Genomic DNA, 23,656 nt, shown 5'->3' on the forward strand with positions numbered 1-23,656 from the left:
GAAGAACAAGTGGAGCATTGGGTATACTGACTGGGATGATAATTTATTGAATTGTAGGTGGATGCTTATGGGCATCTTGAGATGAAAGCACTGTGCTCATTTAATGCTAGCTGTTATAGTTAAAATGTTCTTTTTCCAATTAAGTTTTTTAAGTCTGGAGGAAAACTCATGCTAAATGGAATTTAGATGTGTAAAAAATACATTTAAAACTGCTTAATAAACTAAGATTGAGAGTGTTACCTTCCAGGCCAAATCTTGCAAATGAATAAGGACAGAAGAGCAGATTTAACTACTTTCATGTATAATTTAGGCTTTATTCCACAGGTGAGTCTGATGGGAATTGTCAGTCTCACCTCCTCAGGGCCAATAAACGTTAGAAACGTGCTGTGATAGATGTGGTATCTTACAGAGTTCAGAAATCATAAGCTAATATTCCTATACACCTCCTTACTTCACTGAGGATCACCTTGGACTTCATTAGAAAAACAGGCACTATATCTTCTGGTACAAAAGTTAAGGGTTTTTTTATGTGTAGTGATTTTTCTTTCAATTCTAAGTTTCTCACTAAGTAACATCTATCATTTCATAGGTTCATCAGGTTATTCAGAGCTATAATGTATACCTGTTGGTGCAACAAAAGTAGCTTTCAAAGATAAGTTGTTGCTAGGCATGGTTTATGTATTTTTTTGCTTTGAAAGCTGTGAATAAGGTTAAAAGGTATTAAAAAGGAGTTTAAGGTGGTGAAGTGCTGTTACAGGCTCCTCAGAGAGCTGGTGAGTGCTCCATTCCTGGATGTGTTTGAGATCAGGTTGGATGGGGCCCTGGGCAGCCTGGTCTGATACCAGGTCTGGAGGGTGGTGGCCCTGCCTGTAGCAGAGGGGTTGGAACATAATGATCCTTTGGGTCCCTTCTAACCTAAGCCATTCTATGATTGGCTTCATTTCAGAAACTCAGTGTTTTGTTTTTGTTTTCCACTTGTAGATAAACTTTTTGAAGACTGAAATGGAAAGGAAAAGCAAAATGATCCGTGCCCTCCAAAATGAGGTAAGAGGAACGCTTAAGTGTTGGGAGTACACATGTGAAGTCAAAGAAATGTCAGAATTTGACTGTGTCCTGGTTTGGATTGGGAAACAGTTTTTTCCCTTGTAGTGAGTGTGATGTTCTGCTTTGGGTTTAGGATGTGAATGATGTTGGTAGTGTGCTGGTACTTAGTTATTGAGGAGGTTAATTAAATAAAAACAATAAAAACATAGAAAAATGTATTAAATTTTCACCTCTGGATGTGCCTTCCAACCCTTGTGATTCTGTGATTTCTTCAATGGTTAACGTTTTTATAGCCTATTTTAGTGAGTCAGCTTTAAAAGAAAAGGTGTTGTTTTGTTCTGTTTATGGGTTGTTATTTTTTCTTCCATCAGAAGTATTTATTTCTCAGTTTAAACATAGAGTGACTCAGTGATGCTTGATTACCCTTCTGTCTGAAGTTAGAAATGTTGAATGGGTGGCTGGATTTACTGGCATTTTAGAGGAACTTAGTCTGGATGCTGCCAATGTGAAATTTCCCAGTGCTTGTCAGTCTGCAGAGCGACTGAATATCCCCACATCTACCTAAAATGAGTGGTCAATGAAGATGGTCAGCATTCCTTTGATTCAAAACATAAGTAAGTTGATGGGGATGTCGTTAGATGTACTGCTTCAATTCTCCACCCAGAAGAAAAAGTAATTCACAGTGAAACTCTGGGGTACCTTCAGTGAGATGAGTTTTGCTCTGTCAGAAATGCGTATGGGTCAGTGACCTGCCAAGAAGTTGATGTGATGTTGCAGTTGATCCTCTGAGTGAGGCATGGAGGAGGTATTGTCAGTGCTCCCTCCTTGTAAATGATGAGAATGTAAAGAAATGCTCAGTGTGGTTCATTGATCACAGTATCTCCTGTGGCAATGGCAGTCCCAAACGCTATGATAGCAGACTGTATTAGCCTGCCTCACTGCAGGCACTGGGATTTGTGAGTGTGAGGATGTATTAGTGCATATACCCTGTAGTATATGTTTATGAACCAGTTGTTCATTGAATTTCTAGGCCCTTTCCTGATACAAAGCACCTCTACAACTTATATTATCACATTCCTTTTTACTTCACTGTTTAACTTGACTGCCTGTAATAGTTTTTCCTGTTCTCCTCAGCAGATTTTTTTCTCAGTTGTTCCCTGCGGCAGTCTTAGTATTTTTTAGGTTTATTCAAGGCTTTGGGCATTACCGATACAGTATTTTTGAACAGCTTCTATGAAGTTTGTATGGGTTTTGACTGTTTCTTTCAGAAGCTTTTATTATATGCCTAATTTTCAACACAGCACTTGTTCATGAAATTGAGTTCTGTACATAGGCTTTATGTTGGGTTTGCAGCCCTGATACCCTTGTACCCATTATTGCTCTTGACTAGAGGTTGCACATATTGTCTGCCATGAATTCCCTTCAAGCTCTGCACAAGAAAGTGCTGAAGAGAAAAAATAAAACAACCCTATGCAGCCAGAAACAGCAGTAGCTGTGTAGCTTCTTTCAGTCAGGCACTAAGTGCACCTTCAGCCTGACTGGGCTCTCTAGATACTACTCTACATGAAGATTGATGTTTTTTCTAGATTTTAAAGTGCTTGGAGAATAGATAAATGCTCAGGGAAAAGAATGCAAGTTGACATTCGTAATATCATAAATGTTTTTGGGGTATTTTGCATATATAGATGTCTCTGATAACTTGTCATTGTGATTCTCTTTGTTTTCACTAAAGCATTTTGAACTCAAATTAGCGAAGGTGCACAGGCATTCTGTGAGCCACTGAGTGAGCAGTTTCTGGGTTTCTGTGTAGATGTAATTTGGGGCATCTATATGATTGGTGCTTATCACAAAGCACACATTCTTTAGTAAACTGCATTTGCATTGGGAAAAATTTGGCTTGAGTGAATTGCATCTCCCTTCTGTGAATGAGTTAGTATATGAGAAAGGAACTAGCAGCTATCCCTACTTAATGGGTATTTGTAGAACCTCTATTCAACATTGCCAGTTCCTTTTATGCCCACTAACAGCTTTTTAGGATTTTCAGTAATTGATATCAGCCTTTTCAACAAGGACCTCATATTTTGGTAATCGGGTTGACAAATTGAATTGTAGTTTTTTGAAGAAAGATTGTTTTTCTGTGCCTTGCCTCCATTCACTGAATATGCAGAATGCTTATAAGAAAACTGTTTGCAAGTGTAAATATGATGCGTGTTTAATTGATAGTGCTGCCATATAATTGTAAAGGTTCTATCTTCATACAGGTAGATAGAGGTGCATAGCGTAAATGGAATTCTGTTCTCAGCTACTGTTGCCTGTCTTTCAAATACTGCATTTACCCTCTATTTGTATTGACAAATATTGAATGCAGCAATCTCAGATTCCCCTGTGACTATAAAAATCCCCATTATTTTTCACATTCTTTCAGCACATACCCTACTGCCATTCATCCTGACAATTCAGAGATAAGAATAGACAACAGCAGCTTTCCAGCTGAATGTAGCAGCTGTGCTGTAGCATATGAGATGCCAATGGATAGAAATGTATTTTTCAGGCTATTCAAGGCTTTGACTAAATAAATAAATAAAAATCATCATTTGTGTGAAGGGGAAAAAAAACCACAACACTACAGACAGTGCATGGTGTTGTCTAAAAATTCCTCTGTTAGAGATCCTTGACTGCTTCCTGAATAAATCTGTGAGACCTCCAGCTGATGCATGCTTATGCATTATTTCCTTGAGATAAACAAGTTAGGGATATCTCCCCAAATGTAATAAATGGTATCATTAGCTATATTCTGTACTGAGAGGTAGCAAAATGTTATTCATCTCTGTTACACAGATAATGCACAGATATTAGACTTGGAAAAGGTTATCTGTAATAGAATATAAATAATACTTTTATTTAATAATGCTATTACAGTGTGTGTAGAGAAGATATGACTACCATTTCAGGTATTATCTGTGGCAAGGTGTTTTTATTCTAACTGTGCATACTTAAATTAAATGATTTTGAAGTCTTTACATGTACTGTTTTACCATAATCCCGTGTATTTATTAAGCTGGCACAGTTGTTTATATTGGGCAGTATATTTATTGGCTGTTTGGGCTGTGACAGTACTTTGAAAAACATGGATTACATAAAAGACAAAGTAGTACAGGCAGTACAAAGTAAACCAGGAGCAGAAAATGAATTTGACAGTAGCTCCTAGTAATGTGTGTTCTTCCCACTAAGAAGCATTGTTTCAAATCAGTACCTTGTAAATGGTGGTTTGGTGCTATTTGTATATAAACTGTGGTTATAGCCTTAGTGTCAAGTAAATCATCCTAAAACAGTAATTTCTTCAGTCTTTCCGTGCATAGCTGTGCTAATAGAAGGTAAAGTCAAGGCAGTTTGATGTCCCTGATCTATTGAGAATTTTGTTCTGTGCAGGGTGAATTCAATTGAACTTCACTGAAAGATGGTAGGGAGGAAAAAAATGTGTTCACGTAGTAAAGCAAAAATGAAATTTTAAGGCTCTGACACTTTGCACAATTCTATAAAGGAGGACGTTATATTCTGTCTTTGTACTCTGGAGATAAAATTAACTCTTATCCTATGAGTTTTCTAAGTACAGAAATCTGTTCCCACATAGAATGAAGGTGAATCAAGCCTAGTTTCCTCTTTGGATATTATATAGACTTTCCAATTCTGAAGAAATCTTCCATAAGTATCGGAGGCAGCGGCACTGCCAAGGGAAACTTACATAAACAGGAAGAATACAGAAGCAGTTTCTGACAGCAGGCAGCTAAAGGCCTTTGAATCTTCATTAGAGGGTTAAAAAATAAATATCCTTTTTCCTTCCCTGGATTAATGACTGACTTAAATTTTATCAGCGTGATTTGTACAGAAAATGAGAAGTTTGAAATGCAGTTTAATCAGTCAGATTGGGAAAGAAATGTACTGATCCACTTTGTCCTTGTGATGCAGATGAGTGGAGAAGTTGACTTTTAGCACTATGACGTTAAAATTACCTACTGTGAAGACCATCTTGAGAAGAGTAACAATGACATATGTCATTTAAAAACAGGACATCCATTGATAATAGAAAAAATCTGGAAAAATTGGTGGCAAACTATTCTTTGCCTCTGAAAACAGTACAAAATATTTTAGAGTATAATAATTATAAAGCCAGAAAACCCCCAAACTAATCATGTTATGTTTTGACAAAATAAATAAATAAATAATTCCATTGATTTTGAGGGAGGAGACTTAATGTTAGCATTTTCTTTATGATCATGGTATTGAATAATACTCTGAAGGCTTGCAGGTTCTTCAGAAGAGATAGGCAAGGTTGGAAGGGATGGGAAGTTTCCCTCTATGTTGGGAAGTGAAGAGTTTGCAAAGAGTTGCATCTGAGTAACAGCTACAACCAGGCTGAGAGCTTATGGGTGAAAATCAAGGATCAGTCCAGTAAGGGGCATCCAGATGATGGCATTGAGTGCACCCTCAGCAAGTTTGAAGACAACACCAAACTGGTGCAGTCAATACACTGGAGGGAAGGGAAGCCATCCAGAAGGACCTGGACAGGCTTCAGAAGTGGGCCCATGAAAACCTAATGAGATTCACCAGGTTTATGGTGTTGTGATTGGCCAAGGGTGAACCCAGTCTGTATAAACACCTGGGAAAAAAAAACCCTTGAGAGCAGCCCTGTGGAGAAGGACTTGGGGATCCTTGTGGACAAGAAGCTAGATGTGAACCAGCAGTGTGCACTTGCAGCCTGGAAGGCCAACTATATCCTGGGCTGCTTTAGAAGAGCAGGGAGAGGGAGATGATTGTTCCCCTCTATGAATACAAATGAGTTCAGTTGCTGAGTTGAGTGGGAGCAGACATTTTTCTGCTCTTTGGAGGTATAAACTGAGACAGGCTGCTGTTGTTTTGTAGTTTTTAATGAAGATTTAGTGGTGTTGGAAAATTTCAGCTTGTTATGGTGAGGTACTTTTATACTGAGGTTTGATAGCTTGTGATGTGATAAAGATTGTAGTCCTCTGCTGAGACTCATTACCCTCTAGCCTTAATTAGATTAAACTAAATACAGTATTTGGTCTGATAATTCCTATTATATATAGATATTCAAGGAAGATAAAATGTTGAAAACAACTACTAGATTGCAATTAATGGTGGGACTATTCTAGAAAAAGAAGTCTTCAACTAGAATTCCTAACTTATTAGTCTTTTTGTTGCCAGAATGAAGTTGTCTGTTGGTTTTTACAGTCTATTCAAAGCCCCACAAGGTGTCTTAAAAGTAGAAATCGTGCTGTTATTGGGCAAAATTTGTTTAATTTTTATTATTATCATAAGGATTTAAAACATTCAGTTGTGGTATCTTTCCTCCTCTTTGTGCACTCTGACACTATATTTGAGTTTGTAGATGTCCAGCCCTGGTAATTCTATGATTCTCTGATTTGTCTGTAATTTTAAGCTTATAAACTTGAGTTGCATTAATTTTATTTAGTTGTCATTTAAGTATTGATCTCAGGCTTATTTATTGCTGTACTCTAATTTAAAACCAATTTTCATCCGATACCCTCAAAATGGCTTTGCTATACATGTTAGAAGTCTGATAAATAGGCATAATTATTACAACAAATCCAACATAATGTATCTGCAGAATTCAATTTTGCAGTATTCATTAGTGAAAATGTGATAAACAACAATTGAGAATGTTTGATTTTATTGTTTTTTCATAGTAGTGTAGGTGTTCTGATAGTTTTAAATGTGCAAAATATAATAGATGAGGAAGTGTTTGCTAAGCAAAATTGTAAGAGTTTAATCAAACGGGTGATGTTAACACATTCTTCTGTAGGAGTCTTCTCTCATCTGTGTTCCTTTGTGAGTGAGGATGTCTGAGTAGTGTTTTGTTTTATCAGATAGGTACCTGAAATCATGGAAGGCTTGTGTAGGTTAAAAACAAACAAATAAAACACAAACGCCTACCAAGGCCTTATATCTGTTCCCCTGAGCATAAATAATATCAGCTCAGCAAACAGTCTTCTGGGCTGTGTAGTGCTTGTCTCCTCTGGGTTAGGTGACTGGAACTGGAGCATTAACTCCTCAACTCCCAGTGCACTACATGATGTTATGTGGAATACCAATAACCAAAAAACATAAAACCAGGGCAGACCATAAGTGTAGTGCTGTATATTTAAAACAGGGTTATCGCTTCCTGGTTTTGTGTGCATGTGCACAGGTATGTGTTTGCATTGAAGTCATTCTTTACATCTAGATTCAGTTAGATATTTAGGTGTACAGGAGAACAGGATGTGACAGTAAGTAGCTTTTGAGGTACCAAAATGCCTGCAGTCTTAACACTGGAGACTGTCATGGCTCTTTTTCTGGCTGTGCTTTGGAAACTTTCCTTCTTCTGGTATTGATAGTTCTGGCTTCAGAGGACCAATGCAGTATTGCGTGCTGGTGGGCAGGATACCCTTTAGTTCTGTGACTTTGGGTGCTACCCTACCAGGAAGCCAAAAGGATTTGGGGAATATTACCTTTGTAGAAAACCCATAGAATCAGAATCCTTATAGTTAAAAGGGACTCTCCAAGATGACATCTAGTCCAACTCCCCTTTACCCTTAAGGAGTGACTCCCAAGAGACCCCTGCAACAAGTGTCCTGAACAGGTTAATGTCAGCCCTCTAGAAGTTCAAGATTGCAGTTTTGCTAGTCACCCTTCTGACATCTCCAAGAACAGAGAATTCTACAATATCATGGTTATTCTGCCCAAGACAGTCCCCAACCTTCACAACACTCACAGGTACTTCGCTGTTAGTGAAGAGCAGGTCTAGCAGGGCACCAGCCCTGATAGGCTTTTATACCAGCTGCGTATATTCTGCACACTCTAGAAACCTCTTGGACTGCTTCCTCTGCACTGTATTATATTTCCAATGTGTATCAGGTTAGTCATCTTCTGTTCAAACTCTGACATAGCACTTTGGTAGACACAGAGTCTGGATGAACCTGGTATGTTCCTGATTTAATTTTCCTGTCCATATTAAGACCAAGGCTTGCTATGCTGGTGATATCTCAATTTCTCTTTGTTATAGAATCAGGAAGGAAAATATATTAGAGCAGGTTTTTTTCCTGATTTCCCACTAGTATAACTAGTGCTTTTAAAGAATGTTCTCATTTTGTGTACTTGGCACATTTCAGTTATGAGCTTCAGTGTGTTTGTTTTGGCCAACATTAAGCACTTTGCACTTGAGCTGTTAGTTTCATGTGCAGAACTTTGAGTCATAGGAGAAGTGTTGATCTGGAGTCTCACAGTTAGGATCTCCATCATTTGCCAAACCAGGGCCTTTCCTTGATTTATCTATTTTTTTCAAGCTTCATACTATTCCTTTAAGTGTAATTTTGACAGCACTCAAGAACTGGCTCACAGAATTGGCTTCTGTTGTTATTATTACATCTTTCTCTGGCTAAGAAGGTTGCTGTTCCATAGGTGTAAAAGGAAAAACAGTTTATTGAGCTTTCAGACATTACAACCAGCAAAAGCAGATTCTGATTTGATATCCAAACTACGCAAGGCTAACTAGAAAGCAGTCATTATATCATTGCTTATATCATTGCTGTCCACCGAAATGTTTGCTTAGGTGGAAAGCACATTGTAACTCATTTTCTCTTGATTCAGATTCCCAGTGACCACTGCCAGCTCTTCTTTTATCATTTGGGAAAAGCCCCAAGTTATTTACATCCAAAACAGTCAAATGTGCACATGCAGTTTGTAGTATTTGCCTGGCATTGCTTCCTCCTGCTTGTATTCTCTGCACAGAGCATTTGCAGTGTGAAAAATCATCAGTTCAGTAGCACTTGGAGTGCTAAAGATTTCATGGTTAATGTGCTATAAAATAATGCCCAATTTTTATGGTGGTTTAAGCTCAATAAATGATGTAAAAATTACTCTGTGATTTGAAATTAATTGTTTACAATAATTAAATGTCCCATATTATTTCCTTCTGGAAAATGATTTCCTTTTAGTCATTCTGGTTCTTTAAGTACAATTGGAAATGGTCCCGCAGTTATGAAAAGGAACAAAATAAAAACCGAACCTTTTCTAACCTTTGGTGCCATTTTCTCTTACTGTTAGTGATGGTTTATAGTGTGTATTTCTAAATCTAGTTCATATTTTTGTATAAGTTTTACTATGAATACTTTGTTTTGCTCACTTGACTGGAATTTGTTTTATTTCTTTATCTAAATATAACTATTACTTGCAAATGCGATAAGGGGAGCCAGACGGGGCAAACAGTGATGTAATGGGGACAACTGTTGGTCTTTGTGAGCTTGTATGCAGGACCGTGTTTCTGGGGAAAAATCAAGGTGATCTGCTTAAAGGAAGATTACTTCTACTGTCTGGTAGGTTGTTGAGATTGAGAAGCATGTCTTTATAAAATCTTGTAGCCTTTTATTTTGTATAAATCCAACAATGTTTTGAAGCACACAGTTTATTGATTCCACAAATACCAGCTACAAACGCTGGCGTTAAATAAACACTGTTTATAAACCACTGATAGGATCTTCATCTTTATAACTCTTCTACTTTCAGGCCTCAATCTCAAGTCCCTACAGTAGTTAATGGATTTTTTGAACAGTGAGATTCAATTTGATCTTTTGAGCTTTGCATCAGCCTCCCTAAAGTACACAGATGTTTCCTGATTCTCTAACCTGATAAAGCTGTGATATCAGTGTTGCCTCTGAGATGGATACATGTGCTACAGATTTGATGGCAGTGGCACAGATGGTGGTTCCTCTTCTCCTGTTTTGCTCATGCTGCAGGTTGTTTTGTATGAGTTTAATTGCCATGGCTGAATTCCACTGGTAATTGTTTTGTAATAGCTGGCATATAAAAACAAGCCTATAAAATAGTTTATATGTTACACGAGTTAATTTATGGAAACAATACAGAATGATGCTGCAGAACATAGAGCTGTAAGCTGAATGTTCACAGTTCCACAGGGAAAGAACTAACATGACTTTTCACCTGGCATGAAAAATCTTCTACTTCTGTCAGTTCTGAAAGGCAACTGCTTTGTGTACTAGTGACAGCAGGATCTAGGAATATCCAGCACTATGACTGCAGCTGATGTCTTTGCTAATGTGTGTCAGATGAAAAAGGGCTTTGTAGCAGGTATGCTCCTTCAGCAGCAAAGCTGACTGACTAGAAATAGGCTTGGTTTGTCATTGTTAGGATATAACTGAGTTCAAGAAAGATAAGTTACGCTGTGGAGGTTTTCATATGCATGTCTTTATATAACATTATTTTCTCTTCATCTCTTCTGATTGATGGTGTACATTTAGCTGTCAGCAAAAAATATATTTCTTCCAGGGGAGCACTAGTTAGCACAATCAGCTCTCTAGGTGACTAATTGTGGCTTCTCTTTTGTCTAACCAGCAAGCTGTAGAAGAGATTGGCACTTTATCATGCTCAAGAGGAGTCTTGCAAGGTAGCTAGGCTGGCACTAGCTAAGTCACATCTCATAGCTGTGTTATGAGCAGTGAGAGAAAACATAGACAGGGTGTGGGTGTTAGCCTACAGTTGATTCATCTTGGATGGCCAAAACTATCTGAACTTCACCTACACTGGGTATAGCTTGGTAACAATCTATTGATCCAAGCCCAAATTCACAGTGTCATGTTTTAAACAACCAAGACCTCAAACTAAGGGAGTAAATGCATATTCTTGTAACAAATTCTTTAAATAAATGTGTATCTATCTCCTTAAAGTTATCAACAAGTTAAACTGTTAATAGCTTTCCTTCTAAAAAGATGAAATTTCCTGTCTATTTTACCTGATGAAATTACCAAATCTAAATGATTGATAGTAGATAGATGGAAATGTTACTGTATTCTCATTTGTTGCATGTGGCTCCATCCCGTATCAACTACCACTGCATTTGACAGAGTCTCCTTTGAACAAATACTGAGCTCAGATTTTGAGCAGGGAAAACATGATGCAGATGTTATTGGATTGTGAAACATATTGTTAGGTGGAGACTGGTAAAAATGTGGTGTTACCTATTGGCACATATTAAAGCCAGCATGAGAAAGAAACCGGAGGTGATCTGTGATTATGCTTTCTAATATTAGGTGACTGCTGACTCCAAAACTAATTAGATACATAAATCAGTTTTTTCCCTCTGACCTTGAAATAACCACAGCAACCAGATAAACCCATAACAAGAAGAAGAGAGTTGAAAATGCATCAGCAAGGATTTACCTTTCTTCCTCAGTTCTGTTTTGTTTGATCTACAGCAGTTTATTCATTCCGCTTCAACCTTTTCCTTCAGCCATAGCCACAGTTTAGGCAACTTAAAAGTCATCTTAATCCTATCTTGATTCCTAGACCATATATGAACATAATGTTTCTCTTTAAAAACCTATATATGATTCTCAATAAGGTATGAATTTATCTTCTTTTTCCTATGCCTGGGGAAGTGTTGGCATTTCAGAACTTAGTCAGTCATGCCAGAAATTTGAATATCTCCACCTATGAATTACAGTCTTGAACGTGAGGAAATTTGCAATTACACATCTTTATGGTGGATGTGGATCTTGGATTAGAGAAATAATTACGGATTACAAGACTGAGGTGACTGAGCAATAAGTTCATTAAAGACTGCTCGTCTGAAAAACCAGCTGGGTTAAGATACACTGAAAAGTGTGTTAAAGTTAAAAACAGACCATTTTAAAACATACTATATGTATTCAACTGCAGTTTTGAGAAGCATTCCTAAGAACTACAGTTTGTCTGACCTGAAGACAGTACTTCAAGCTATTTCTGAGAATTATATGTGTATAAAAGTTAGTAAATTTACAGAGCATGTATGTGACTTAAGATTACTTGCCTATGACTGACAGACCAATATTCTCTTTGATATCATCGGGTTGGGTACATTACATTTTTACATCTTCATGACAAGCATTAATTGGAAATCTGCTGACTGTCAGTATTGCTCTCTTGAGCAAACATTTTAACACTTAGCTTTGAAGAATGAAATTGAAAGTACTACTAGCTGTTGAAATACTTTGTCCTCCACAGCCCTAAAATAACAAGAAGTTGGGGGTTAAAGCACCCCTTTGAACAAGTGATTGTGTGGATTTTGGGTCTGTAGTTGGCAAGAAAAGAGCCAAGCTTAGGTCTTCCAGAGTCTTAGTGAGAAGGCAACACAACAGTTCTTGTTTTTCTGGTTTGAGGTACGTGTGAGCTGCTGAATACTGACTGGACTGAGACATACCCAGAAGTATGGGATTAATCATACATGATATTAATGCACTGGATGGAAGAATTAGGGAGCAAAGCCCAGACAAATAAGCAGTTATGAGTTTAAAGTGTTTGCCTATATAGTTACAGCATTCTGTATGTGCTTTGAGGTTGAATTTTATGCTATAATGATTACTTTGAATAAGACCTGTTGTCTGACACTCACTTAAAACTAAATCAGAGTCATTCAGTTAAACTACCACAGCCTGTATCCATTGACTATTTTAATACTTATTCAAGAAAACGTTGCAGTTTCTTGCATCATTTTTGTGCTTACCATCTTTTTCAGCTCTTCCTGGCTAATTTGATAGTTATCATGTCAATTTGGAATGTGCACCTAATGAGCACATAGTTGACATGCTAGGCCTTTTGCTTTTTTCAGCTGTATGGCTGAATGTGACCACTGTGATGCTTCACTCTTGCAGTGAGAGAGTGAACTTTCTTTGGAAGTCAGAAATGTGTCTAGTTTATGGTTGTGGTCTGAATTTTTCATTTCCCTTGTCTTGATAGGGCTGTCAGTGGACTTCTAATTCTCTTTTCACTCTAACCTGCAGCTCACAGCAGTTTTAGCTTCTTTTCACCCTTCTATTTACAAATGACAAAGTTGTGAAAGAGAGGAGCTTCAGGGCAGGTATCTACCTCAGGAGGGGTTCTGCTTTGCTGATTCCACAAACTGTCCCTGGAGCACAGCTCTGCCAAAGGAAAAGATTAAAAAGTAGTCAGGGCTCTACTTAAGGAAATCCTACATTGAAAAGGCAGTTACCCCTTGTTTGAGGTATGCATCCTGTTTAAATGAGGTTCTGCATTTTAACATGCTGCTGTGTTTTTAATTAAAACATGCAAAGAATTAGAAATGGCCTTTTTTTTTTCTTTTTATTTTTTTCCCATATTAGTGTCCACTGGAAGTGACTGGAAAGATGTGATTGCAAATTACATCAGTCCAATGTATGCCTCTTTGTATCATTTTTTCATCATTTAGTATGTTTCTAAACTCTGTCCGAATGTTAACATTTGTATGTGTGCTTTTAGTGAGTCTAAAATGTCATTGAATTTCAGTTATTTCAGATAAAGTTAACAACTTTGGATTAGGGAAGGCTGAAGTGAAGCGGTGTTTAAGTTTATTTTTTCTTTTCCTGAAAACCGTCAGACAGTAGAGTGCAGGAAGCACTTGTCTAAGACTTAAGAATGAGATCTTACATTGTGAGTTGCAGTGCATTTTTAACACAAAAATCTTCAATTGAATTCATTTTTAATAGCCCCTTTCTATCAAATCTGTGGGATGTTTACATGAGATCATGGCTCATTTGGCAATATACAGAATGCGGATCAAACCCTTCTCTTTCATTTTACAGGTTTTTAATTGATATATGTCTTGCTCCAATTTACAGGAGGGAGAGGAGGTACTTTAATGAAACAGTGGTTAGAGCAAGAAGGTGATCCTTTGGAGCTACTGCGTCCTTTTCAAAGAACAAAATTCAATCAAACGTGAGGCTTATGAGAATATTTGCTCTCCTTTGCTTCACGTGAAATCTTTTATTTTGCTCACATTTCTTTTTGTGTGCAAAACAGAGCTTGGATTGTCTTATTCCAAGTAATGCCCAAAAGGCTTGTTGTTTTGCATCACAGAGCTGTGGATGTGCATGTCAGCTTGAAAGGATTTTTCTGCAGCACTGTGCCCAGTGCTCCCATACTTACACACTCACGGTAAGTTGGCCCTTAAAGGGTTTTGATTGCTTGCCCTTTTAAATTTGGAAGTTTAAGCAAAAGTTCCCATACACTTCTTAAGAGAAGTTGCTGCACCTTGCTTCAGCTACTGTCTTTTATTATATACGCCTTTTCCAGTCACTTGAGGGTGTTATTCACATGTAGAATAAAGACAGATTGATAAAATAATCAAAAGATCACTCAAAATGTCACTGAGTCTCAGTAATAAAACAACTTCTTTTTTACCTCCTCAGAACAAAAGCCTCAAAAACAAGCTCCTGTCAGGAAACAAGCTTTGTGGAATACATGCAGAAGAGGTAAGGAAGGTTCTTCTCTATTCTAAACTTAACATATCCATAAGAACTTTGTGTCGGACTCTTTTGTACTGAGGTTCTGGCATATATTAAACTGATTTCCTTTCCCTGTTCCTTCATGCTGGGAGTAAGACAGGAGTAGCTAAATGCCTTCTTAAAGTCATTTGTAGTGACACTAAAGGTTTATTACTACTGATAAAATGTTTCACTATTTCAAGGAAAAAGTATCATATAAAATGCTTCCTCTACAGAAACACTAGCGAAGTTAGCTGATGATACTACACCCCCCCCCCATTTCAAACACCTAAATGCCTAAGTAACTAACTGTATTCATTGGAGCATTCCTTTGGTTATTTACCTTTTCATGAGAGTGTTTTTTAACTGTATATGAATATGACTTCTCACATGGATTTCATCTGCACAAATAAATATCAGAATTGAACAGTCACATAACACTTCTTTACTGAAATTTTCATTGTTTAGGTTGGTCATAGTTTCTCCAAAGATTGCTTTTAACCATAAACAGCGAAATGTATGAGGTCAAAGCAGAGGCTTGTACTAGCTGATTAGCCTCACTGAAGATCTGCAAACACTCTGAGAAATCCAAAAGCAGATGAGAGCCTATCTTAAGCCTTAAGAAATGTTTAGACTTGATGAATCACTGTGGTAAATATATGAATTTAAAGTGGGTCAGTGCCATGAGAATAAGTAGAGATGCTACAGGACCATCTCTCTTGTTGTTGTTTTGCCTGATTTAAGTGGTGCAAGCTGGAGAGATAGTTTGTTATTCTTTAAGTGGGTTCTATACATCAAAGGTAGTAAATATGTGAAACCAATGTTCTTTTAATCAAAGATCTTTCATGGCTAGACTTGCCTACCAGGAAGATCATGCTTTATTTTACTCTCCCAGACTGTGTGCACTGAGTGATGTGTTTCGTGGGCATGGTGATGTTGGGCTGATGGTTGGACTAGATGATCATAGTGTCTCTCTGCAACCTTTATGATTTTATGATTCAAACATTTTTCATCTGTGTTTAAGGTTGTTTTGAAGGTGGTGCTTCCAGTTCTGCTTTCATGCTGTCAGAACTTGCTATTTTTATTCTGGTTTTAAAAGCTAGTATTTTAATGACATGAAATCACTGATTCTATTCTCCTCCCTATTTCAGTCAAAAAAGATCCAAGCCCAGCTGAAAGAACTTCGTTATGGGAAAAAAGATTTGATTTTTAAGGTGAGTTTATTTCAGCATAGTTTAGATACTAGAGTTGCTATCACGCTGAAGTAATCCGAGAGTATGATAACTGCCTTCATTAGTTTTAAGGAATCCTTTAATGCTGTCTATACTGAAAAGAACTCAAAAGACCAAAGTCAATTTTAATGCCATCAAGTAATTTCTGAAATGCTGTGGATTTTTGTGGGTTTATTTTTTTGCAGATCACTCTAACTGGGACAGTGGTTTTTATTATATCAATTTCTAGGACAAAGAAGAGAAGTTTCAAATCCTAAAATAGTATTTGATATCTTTCTGAATAGGTGAGATGAATAGAAAATAGTTAATGAATATCTATTTGCATGCTCAGAGAAAGCAATGTTATAGTTCCTTGCTGGAGACCAAAATTTGTTGCCCTACTTCATAGATTCTTTAGTGTGTTTTTCACCTTTCTAAGTGAACAGCAGAATTCAGGTAGATATTCTTTTTCCTTTGACATCCACATCAAAGTAAATTTATTATCAGCACTTAGAATGGAGTTAAAATTTTGTAATAAACTTAGGTCTCTGGATCCAATTTCCAGTGATGTTCTGAGATATCTTTACTAGAACTGATGAACTTATTCCCTGCACAAAAGATGGAGATAAGTGGTCATTTTCAAAATGTCTAGAGGTAGAGTTAATTACAAAGTAACTCAATACGAAATATCATCTGGAAGGCATACCAGGGAATACTGAGCTATCAGATACAAAGTGTGTCCCAGGTTGGTCATGGTGAATTCTGTTCTCAGGGCTCTGACTTGTAAAATAGGGAAAATGTTTACTTGCCCTGTGGGGAGACTATCAGCTGATTAAAAGCTCTTTGAGAACATCAGATGAATGATGTTAATGATGTGAAAACGATTCTGTAATTCTGTCTCCTGAGAGGTTTTGTATGCAAATATCTGAAACATTACTCTTCAGTTCTGTCTGTGATAGATAACATTTACTCATTTGATAAATCCTTTTGCAGCCAGAAATATTGGTTAGCCATTTTCCTGATTACATAAAATTTCACTTAGAAAGAAAGTAGAACAAAAAACCCCTTGTGTCATCCTCTTAAGTAGCTGTGGATGAGTGGGAAAGAAAGAGGAAGAGTAGGGGGGGAAAGATGATCAGAGGTCTGGAGCACCTCCCCTACAAAGACAGGATGAGGGAACTGGGTAGTCTTCAGCATTTAAAAGGAGACTGTAAACAGGAGGGGTTAATGCTGTTTGATTATTAGCATTCCACTTCATAATATCATGTAATGTGCTGGTAATTAAAGAGCTAATGCTTGAGTTCTGGGTACCTGTCCCAGAAGAGAATAAGAACTACATACTCCAGAGGACTTTGCATTCAGAAAGTAGATGAAACACCTGGCAAAGTCATGAGACCTCACTCTCTTCCCTTGTGCTGGTCCTGATTGCATGTCTCACCTCAGCACTGGAGTGAGGGCCTTTGGCTTTTGGACACTGATTTAATTTGATTTATTAGCTTCAGTTTTCATTATATTGTATTCTGGTGTGTTATCTTATGCTCTGGTATCTTACTTAGTAAATTAGCTTGTTTCTTCTCAGATTGTTGCCACTGTTTTGTCTTAAGGCCCATCTCTCTACTCCTTTTCCTTTTTTTCCCCTTTCCTGAGAAATCCCAGTCCTGGAACTGGGCTGTACCAGCCTGTAAACTGCTCACAGGAACCCTTTTCAGAAGTGTTCTGTGTGCCTGCGCGTGTACAAAGATGCAGGAGTGTTTGGTTTTCCAGTTCAGTTCTGCTTCCTGCTTTTGTAGGTGGTCAAGCCTGCGTGAAATCCACCCATTTCATAATATGCATTTACTTTTCCCAAAGAAAAATGCTTCCTTGTATCGCATTGGAATCTACCTTACTGAAATGGAAATCAACTAGCTACCATATTATTTGTAATGCACTCAGAAAGTAGTTTTATTTTCTATTCCACTTACAACTGTATTTTGCGATTAAAATAATGACATAGGGATTGGGTTTAATGATTGTTTTGTTGGGTTTTTTTTGTGTGTGTTTTCACTTTCTTCTCAGTATATTAAGTAGCTTTCAATTAATATGGAGCAGTATTCTCATCTGAATGCATTTCCTTTGGTATTTGTCCATTTACAATGCCCTGAAGTGGCAGCGTAGAGTAAGGCTTTAATAACATAGTGTCACAGGTATCCTGTGGGGTTGGCCCCAAGCCCTGAGAAACAACCGCACTAGTAGGATTTTGAGTAATTGTTTTGAATTATGATTTGTGCTCTGGTAGGGAACACCTTTGAGTTAGGAGGAGAATGCATCGTGACTACAAGTGTTGCAAAATGCTCTTCTTCACCTGTATGATCGTCTCTGTGTTTTTGTTACTAAAGTTTTTTGAGTAATAGGCCAAGTGAATTTGTGGTTGTACATGCAGCTGAGGTTCTCTGCAGGCCAGGAACTTACAGAGTAATTTGCATTTTATGCTGTAGTTCCATGTGTATGCTTTATTTTATGGAAAGCCAGATAGTAAGATTGATGTCATTCCCCTTCTGAAGAATTTGCAATACAAAGTGATTAAATGTGGGAGATGTACAATTAAACAATCGGAATTAAATGCTTCATAGCTTTATCAGTAATTAATGCTCTTCCACTGAAGTTGCCATGCTTGATGATATATGACAGCCAGGATCACATTGCTGGGAAGAGCTGATTTTTCTTGTTGAAGCATGGTAATTTATAATTATTATTTTCACAATTTGTTAGAGAATAGGTGTTTTTCTTCGAGGACTATCCTTGTTTGTGAAAAGTCATCATAATGACAGGAGGGAAATTGTAAGTTGTACTGATGGCTGAGGAAGTGTATTGCAGTTTTCATTTCTGTTTGAAGCTGTTCTTAAATGAAAAATCATCTGTTTTATCTATTGATTTCTGTTACAGAATTCAATTTTCTGCTGTTTGAAAATAGCAGGCTTGATTTGTTACCACGCTGTTCTGGTTTTTTGTTTTTTGTTTGTTTTTTTTTTTTACTTTGTCAGTGAAGATGCAGGCAGTGTCTTTAAATGGATGGCTGATAGGTTGGATTGTGAAGGGTTTTATGGGGTCTTTCCTGAGGTGCTTCTGCTCCATAGCAATTGGACTCATTCACATTTGAACTAAGTATTGGATTTATTCTATGTAGTTTAGGACCCTGTTGCTCTTGCTGCTTGCCACAGTTCAATCTTCGAAGCTGCTAGATATCTTTTTCAAAGTGCCAAACATTATTATATTTTTATCAAAAAGCTTTTGTTGATTATTCACTTAAGTTTGTTTTTTTTTTACTTCATGAAGTCAATGCTTTTATATACTTATAGATATGTAGAGCGATGTTACCCACTACTGGACATAAAATTTTGTTTCTCAGCTGATCATTTGCAAAGAACATGTAGACATGCTCTCTCTTTTGATAAATGAATTTTTTAATCATATAGAATCCTTAGGTTTGGAAAGGACCTTTAAAGGTCATTTTGTCCAACTTCTATGCAATGAACTGGGACATCTGCAGCTCAATCAGGTGCTCAGGGCTCCCTCCAACCTTATCATGAATGTCCCTGAGGATAGGGCTTCCACCACCTCTGGTCAGCCTGTTCTAATGCCTCACCACCCTCACTATATAAGTCTTTTTCCATACATCCAACCTAAATCTCCCCTCTTTAAATTTGAAACCACTTCTTGGGTTTGAGCATGGAGAAGAAGTCGGTGGTACACTTCAGCAGTGGTGACAGTGGGTCACCTCTGCTGTTGCAGGTCCCTATGAGCACATGCAGGCTCTTATTCATTGCAGGTAAAAGTGTGTAGTTAATGGTGGTAACTATGTTGAAAAATAGTGTTTTGTAGCTGAGATTTGCTCTATCAAACAGTGTTACTGTGCTCTTTGTTGTAGTTTCCGTGGTAAAAATTACTTATATAAAACTACAGATATGTGACCCAAGACAATTTCTAAATGGTGGCCTAGGCAAGCTGAAAGACTGGACTTGTGTGATTTATGGCTTTAGGTGCATCTGTAATTAAATGGAATAGCTGCCAAGAAGGGGTGTATTCTCAGTTGCATTCAGCATCTGAGGTACTGATGTGCAATAAACAGTACAATTACAAATAATGCTTACAGAAATACAGAATAAGCATGTTTTTGCTTACGGGATAATGTATTCAGTTAAGCATTTGTTCAATTTTCTGGTTAAGTGGTTTCCAATTAGAAATTTTTCCTATTCAGACAATGTAAATTATAGAATGAAAATTTATACACTAAATTATTTTTAAGCAGTTATTTTATTCCTATTGTAAAATAAAACAGAGTTGAAAATATCCCATCTACATCACATGTTGCTAAATATCAATTAGTCTGTTATGTTCTCTCATTAAGCAGGGATCATTGGATCACCTCATCTGAAAACTGACCCTAAGTTATTCTGGGTATGTTCATCACAAGGAAGATGTTAGGAAAAAAATCTCTTTATTAGAGTAGAAGCTACAGTTTCTCCAAAGGTATTTGAAAGGCCATAAAGGTCTTAATTCTTCTAAATCACTTTGGATTTCTCTTTTCCCACCCCCCATCCCTTTTTTTTGTAATATTCTCTATGCCTGGAATAACTTAAGTATGGGCATTGTGTGCAATGTATTTCATGGTGAGCCTAGGAAGTTACATCCCTTTGATCTGGAAAGGTGCACTTCACAGATGGAAATTGCTCAGTGAATTCTTTCAGGGGATGAGGAATCGATTTATCTCAGTTTTGTCAGTAAGTCTGGATTCTATAAGAATGCCTAAGAGAAAAGAGTTTTTCAAGTTTTCCCACAGCAAGCTTTGCAGAGGCTTTTTCCTCCTTCAGAAAACTGGCCTTGTACTCCTGCAGGCATTTTGCACTTGTACTTTGTAAGCTGCCTAAGCCATGTAAATTGAACAAGCTCCTTAAAAATGTTTTCAATTAAAACAGCAGTGAAATCATTGTAATAAGAGTTCAGCCTTCGTGGATAGAAAGACTTTAGGAATAACTGATTACTGTTTGAGGACTAAGATATTTAATAGTTGTCACTAATTTTAAGTGAGCAGTTCATCACTGCAAAACAAAACCATTTTTAATATCAACATTTTAGTATCGCTTGATTTCTGCTTAGTCAGCAGCCTTTTGGTTCAGTTATCTGTGAAATAAAATGAATGTGCATGAAAGATGCAGATAAAGTGAATCCATTGAAATACTACAGTGTGGCCAGAAATAAGGGTAAGATCTGATGAATGATGCCCATAGGAAGACTTTACTAATACATACTGGCTTATCCATAAACAGAAAATGTTTTGCTTGATGTTATTATTCTGTGTAAGATTACTTCATCCTTTTTACTGGGAGTCACCCAGGAATGGAATCAACTGATTGTCCTCAATCTTGATTTTAATGTGACTGGATTTCCACTGAGAACAATGAATGATGTTTCAGCAGGCAGTGCCATGATGTGAAGGAAGCAGCCAATGCCTGTAGCTCTGGTTTCATGCTTCATATCAGCTACCCATATTTTCAGCCACTTCAGTAATTCATGTGCCTACGAAAAGCAGATACTCTGAAATTTGCATCTTTAGGTCTGGTGTTTCACAGATGGTGATGAGTGGACAAGCTGTCTGGCTTACACCAAGTGACAATTCATCATCCTCTATGTAATCCTAAGCCTTTAGAAATACACACCATCAGCGCTGCCATCCTGGCCTTTCATCTATCATAGCAATGCTATTTTGTATGATTTCCTTCTTAATGGCAATGAAGATTATTTAGTTACATATACTGGTTTTCAAATGTTGTTTCTCCGTCTAACTGTAGTGGGAAGAAATATTTTAATATATAACTATAATTAGTGTTAACGATGTGAGAAATTACTTTGCCCAGTCCTAGTATTGAATGAGATCTGTCTCTATGTAAAAGCCACATTTTATTTTCTGTCTTTCCAACAAAGGAATGAGCTTATTGTCAGTGTTATGTGCTGCGTTTAGTAGCAACCATAAATGTTACTGAACTCAAAGAAAATTCCTACACAGAAATTACAGTTTTTTTCCTCTGAACAGCCGGTGTGGTTACTACTCTTAAACTGCAGATAGTGAGATCAAAGGACTCTTGATATTGGCTGCTCTGCTGCACGCTTATGAGCCAAGCCAGCAGTCCATTCTCTTTTGTATGTGAGACCGTGACTTGTATCAGCTGTAACAAATGGGATACAGTGGGAATTACAGAATGCATTCACAAGGGACATCCCTTCATCTGAGCAAACAATTTCTGCTTTGAAACAAGATTGTCTCATTGTACAGGTTTTTGACTATTGAGAGTGTGACTGCTCTGATTAATCCACAGATAGAGATGCAATCCTATTGTATCTTGTATGTTGTAAAATGTGACTAAGTAGTTCTTTACACGACCAGAAAAATGCTGGCAGACTTTAGTAATTTTATTAGCCACTACAGCCTATGCCTAATGTTGGACAATGGCATCTCTTGTGGTGTCTCCTCCAGAAGGACCCTGCAGGCAAATAGTATAGAGCTGTGTAAAAGCCTGCAGCCCTCCCACATGTGGGCTTGGGTGCATGACACTGACTTCAAATGCACAATTCTCCACTTTCTTACTGTGCAGCTGCATAGCTTGCTATTCCCATGACTTTTCCTTTTGTATCTCAAGGGAAGAATGTGGAGAAGCAAACTGGGAGTTAACACCTTGTGTACCAGCAGAAAGTAGCATCTTATAAGGGACCAATATGTTTGAATGTTTGCTAGTTAACATGTCAAATTACAAACAGAAGTGAGATAAAAAAGCTAAATAATTAGAACTTTATGAATATTTTCATGTTTGCAAAATAATACCATGGTATGATTACGATCACTTCCTAATGTGGAATTATTTGTGCTACTGACACTGAAATTAAAGAGTAAATTTGCACTAACATAAATGGTGCAGATTTGAGTTCAGTTCCCACATAAAAATACATTTTTTCTGCAGGGAAAGTAGTATCCCTTGAGGCCTGTTTTTTTGGCAAGCAGTTCTGACTCAATTCATATATATTACTGAGAATCTCTCCCTTTCTCTCAGGCGCTGCATGAAAAACTATGTGATAGATGACATTAGCTTTCTCTTTATTCCCACAGGCACAACAGCTGACAGATCTAGAGCAGAAACTAGCATTTGCAAAAGACGAATTGGAAAAGGCAGCCCTTGATGAAGTAAGAAGTGTAACGTGATGTAAGCATGTTTATCAGCTGTGAATGTTTCAGTGTTATTAGACAAAAACAAGCGGAATTCTTGCAGAAATTGAGTTGAGTTCTTAATGGCACATATCTGGGACTACCAGTCTGCATGTTAAAAGCCAACTGACCTCTCTGACCCTATGTTTCTATCCTGGTTAATATTATGGAACAGTGTAAGTGTAGGAAAAGAACAAAGTTCATACAGGTGGAGTTATGGAAGAATGCTATGAGCCACAGTGTTCATGCTTATTCTAAACGCAAACTAATACAACCATTTAAGTTTCCACACACCTTTTTGTCCCTGGCTGAGGGCTTTTCTCTGTGAATTAAAAATACATGGTGATGACTGTAGTAAAGACTTAGCCTTAACTGCTTTGACAGTGCTTGCATGTGCAGTGGGAATGGGATCCATGTAGAAAGTAAAACGCAAGTTTTTGGAACATGAGCTGTTTTGGTGATGAATAATTGAGTGACTGAGTCTCTAACCGTGTCTATAAATAGGCATAACATTGAAATTTTCTTTTGGGAGGGTACCAAGCCTCTTTTTTTAGTATTTGTTTCAAAGTATTGTTTGCGGAGTTCCATTGGACTTCATACAATTCACTACTTTGATTTGTATGGCATTATCTATTCTTAATGCTTTCACACATGAATTTTCTTGGATGCATTGATATTTCATCAAATGTGAGTTGCCAGTGGCAGTTGCACCATCTATTAATTTTGCAAATCCCTCTTTTTTTTTTTCTTTTTTTTTACAAAGATGATCTAAATAGCTATACCAGATGCTGATAAGAGATGAAGACAGTCACTTTAATGCAATTTTTTACTGCTCCATATGA

General features: G+C 37.3%; 1 protein-coding gene across 2 annotated transcripts in view; it reads left to right on the top strand.

The window, feature by feature from the left end:
* LUZP2 (leucine zipper protein 2) overlaps positions 1 to 23,656 on the top strand; it is a 103,511-nt gene that overhangs the window by 50,433 nt on the left and 29,422 nt on the right. For both annotated transcript variants that reach the window (XM_032445007.2, XM_085549881.1), the window contains exons 5-8: positions 982 to 1,044; positions 14,298 to 14,360; positions 15,524 to 15,586; positions 22,719 to 22,793. In XM_032445007.2, the coding sequence (XP_032300898.2) occupies positions 982 to 1,044; positions 14,298 to 14,360; positions 15,524 to 15,586; positions 22,719 to 22,793 (264 nt within the window). The remainder of the gene's footprint in view (positions 1 to 981; positions 1,045 to 14,297; positions 14,361 to 15,523; positions 15,587 to 22,718; positions 22,794 to 23,656) is intronic.

Source organism: Coturnix japonica, chromosome 5 (assembly GCF_054131305.1).
Source record: "Coturnix japonica strain WE chromosome 5, WE-NBRP24, whole genome shotgun sequence".
In the NCBI taxonomy this organism is placed as follows: Eukaryota; Metazoa; Chordata; class Aves; order Galliformes; family Phasianidae; genus Coturnix; species Coturnix japonica.